At 61.8% G+C, this 2,708-nt stretch overlaps 1 protein-coding gene across 1 annotated transcript in view; it reads left to right on the forward strand.

Annotated features, from left to right (window-relative positions):
- Window positions 1-2,708, forward strand: part of ATP11A (ATPase phospholipid transporting 11A) — a 146,159-nt gene that overhangs the window by 122,661 nt on the left and 20,790 nt on the right. The window contains 2 exon segments of the mRNA XM_027776208.1: window positions 370-497; window positions 1,442-1,577. Coding sequence (XP_027632009.1) covers window positions 370-497; window positions 1,442-1,577 — 264 coding nt within the window.

Raw genomic sequence — 2,708 nt, forward strand, 5'->3', positions numbered from 1 at the left:
AGTCGCCCGTGTACAGGCTGGCCTGCACCCGAGAGTGGAGGCCTCCAGGCACCTGCTACTCACGCACGCTCGCCTTCCTGCTCCGATGGACGGTGGGCCGACGGCTTTCCCTGCAGGGAGCGGGAAGCTCAAAGACGGTGCCAGCCTGCGGACGCCTCGCTCTCCGAGCCCGCAGTGCAAGGTGGCTGTTCGCGTCTTTGTACCAGCTGTGGTTTTAATCCCAACCGGTTAGAGCCAGGAAGCTTTGACAGGTGTCCTGGCCCCGCCAGGTCTGCAGGGGCCGGCCCCGTGTGCTTCTCACGTGTCTGGGTCAGCCCTGTGTGCACACGTCGGCGTGCATGTGAAAGCCGTGTGTACCTGTCCCCGCAGACGCTGTACGACACAGCGTACCTGACGCTCTACAACATCAGCTTCACGTCCCTGCCCATCCTCCTCTACAGCCTGATGGAGCAGCACGTCAGCATCGACGTGCTCAAGAGGGACCCGTCGCTGTACAGGTACATCCTCACAGCCTGCCCTGGCTGCCTGCGCCCCGCGAGCGCCGCCCGGGCGTCACGCGCCTGCCTGTGCAGGGCCTCGAGCAGGGAGCGGTGCGGTCTGGACGAGGGCTGCCGTGGAGGCTGTGCTTTCGGAAAGGGCCAGGGGGACCAAGGCCCAGGGCGTCTGCCCCGACGAGCCTGGGACCGCCAAGTGTGTTCTGCCCAGTTCGCCGACAGGTCTGAACTCGTGGGGCGTTCTTCCTTCTAAAAAGGCTGTTGCTCTTACAGTAGCAAGGGGGTGGCTCTCTGTCCGTGCCGTCCGTGTCACCCCTGTGGTCTTTAAATCACATTTTAGCTGTGGGTCATTCCGGGCCCACGCGTAGCTATACGAAATGAGATTCCGGGCGCCTTCCCCTGCTGCTCCTTGGGGCGCAGTTAGAAACGCACAGGCAGTGAACTGACCCCGTTCTCCTGTCCCGTTTGGGCTCCCCAGCTTCACTCACGCATGTGTGGGAGCCGGAGTGACTGCTGTAGGGGACAGAGACTTGGGGCGACTGCTGGTTTGTCGTCTGCACTTGGGAATTGGGAGGTTGTCGGGGACAGAGTGTGTGCCGTCTTAGACGCCCAGAGGGGCCCGCAGTGCCTTGCGAGCAGGTGTGGGAAGGCTGGCGTGAGGAAGGCGGCCTCAGCAGACGTCTGCTCTGTCTGAATTGCATGTCACATGTGCTCTGCGTCCCTTGTCGGGGTCACCAGTGTGTGCTGGCGTCTCTGCCTCCAGGGCTGTCACCATGGCACAGGAGAAAGTCCACACAAAGCCGGCCACGTGCAGTGTCGTGCCCCACTGCGAGCATCTGCTCCAGCTGCCCGGGCACCCAGGCTTGGCCTTTCCCACCCACATGTGTCGTGGCCTCGGGGTGGGACTTGGGCCACTGTAGGCTGACGCCTGCTTCGTCCTCGTGCAGGGACATCGCCAAGAACGCACTGCTCCGCTGGAGGGTGTTCGTTTACTGGACCTTCCTGGGGGTGTTCGACGCACTTGTGTTCTTCTTTGGTGCTTACTTCATGTTTGAGAACACAGCTGTGACCAGCAACGGACAGGTCAGTACGGAATTCAGTCCTGCAGCCCCGGCTGCTTGGGGATCAAGCCCTCGAACCCTGGAACTCCTTCCAGTGGTTTGTCGAAACAGTGATTCCAGCAGCCTGGAAGGTTCCTGCTGGGTATATTCCCATTAGTGCCATTGTCCTCCACGCCTGCTCCACGGCGCCCCCTGGGGGCAAGACCCTTTGAGGCTTTTCCGTCTGTGTATCTTCCATTCTGCCTTTGGCTGGTTAACTAGCAGCTCACCTTCAGGCCTACCTGGGTTTGTGTTACTTTTATTTTTTTAGGTTTTTGCCCTAGGGCACTTGTGCCTAGCAGGAGAGAAACAGGGAGAAGGAAAGTGAGAAATCACCCCTCGGGGATGGCCACACTGCAATCGCTCCTCCATTCTCTTGAGATTTGGGCCACGCGCACACAGCGTGACCCTCAGCCCCCTGGGTCTGGGCTGGAGCTGTGGGCAGCCGTGTAGAATCCAGCATCTTAGCCACGCGCCACCCGCTGGCCCTGACTGCCTTGCCAGCCTGGGGCTGTGTCCGGGAACGGCCAGGTGTGCGCAGGAGGGCAGTGCCCTGCTCCTGGGCCGTGGGCAGGCGTGGCTGTGGTGCGCATCCTCCTGGCGCTGCGGTTTCTGGGGTGTTTTATTTGTATCTCGCTCTTTTCTCTCTGCTGCTTGCTCCCTCCCCACCTCAGACAGTGACCTCCAGCACACACATGGTAAGAGCTCCGCGGGTTCGTCCTCCCCTGTGTTCTCGGAGTGCCTACCCGTGAAATATTTCTCGAAATATTTTCCAACGTGCCCCCTGTGCTTTGTCGGTAGGAACAGTAGCTGTCAGGGCCGAGGCTGTGCTCGGGGTCCGTGTGTGTCCAGCCTTCTGTCGGGGTTTTCTCTCCGGACTCCGCGTCTGGTGGCCGAGGGCCGGGGGACGCTCCTCACGCCACCCTGGCCTGTGTGAGCTGCTCGGACCTTCGGTGACAGAGCAGGGCAGGTGCCGCGGCTGTGGTGCTGCTCAGCTCGGGCCACCACTCCCAGGCGCCCGGGCATACCGCGTGGGTGCAGGGCAGGTCCCGGTCCCCCGCCCAGGCCTCCGACTGCTGGATCCGCACTGCCTTAATGTCAGAGAAAACGCTCT

This window comes from Tupaia chinensis, unplaced genomic scaffold, assembly GCF_000334495.1.
Source record: "Tupaia chinensis unplaced genomic scaffold, TupChi_1.0 Scaffold000644_1, whole genome shotgun sequence".
In the NCBI taxonomy this organism is placed as follows: Eukaryota; Metazoa; Chordata; class Mammalia; order Scandentia; family Tupaiidae; genus Tupaia; species Tupaia belangeri.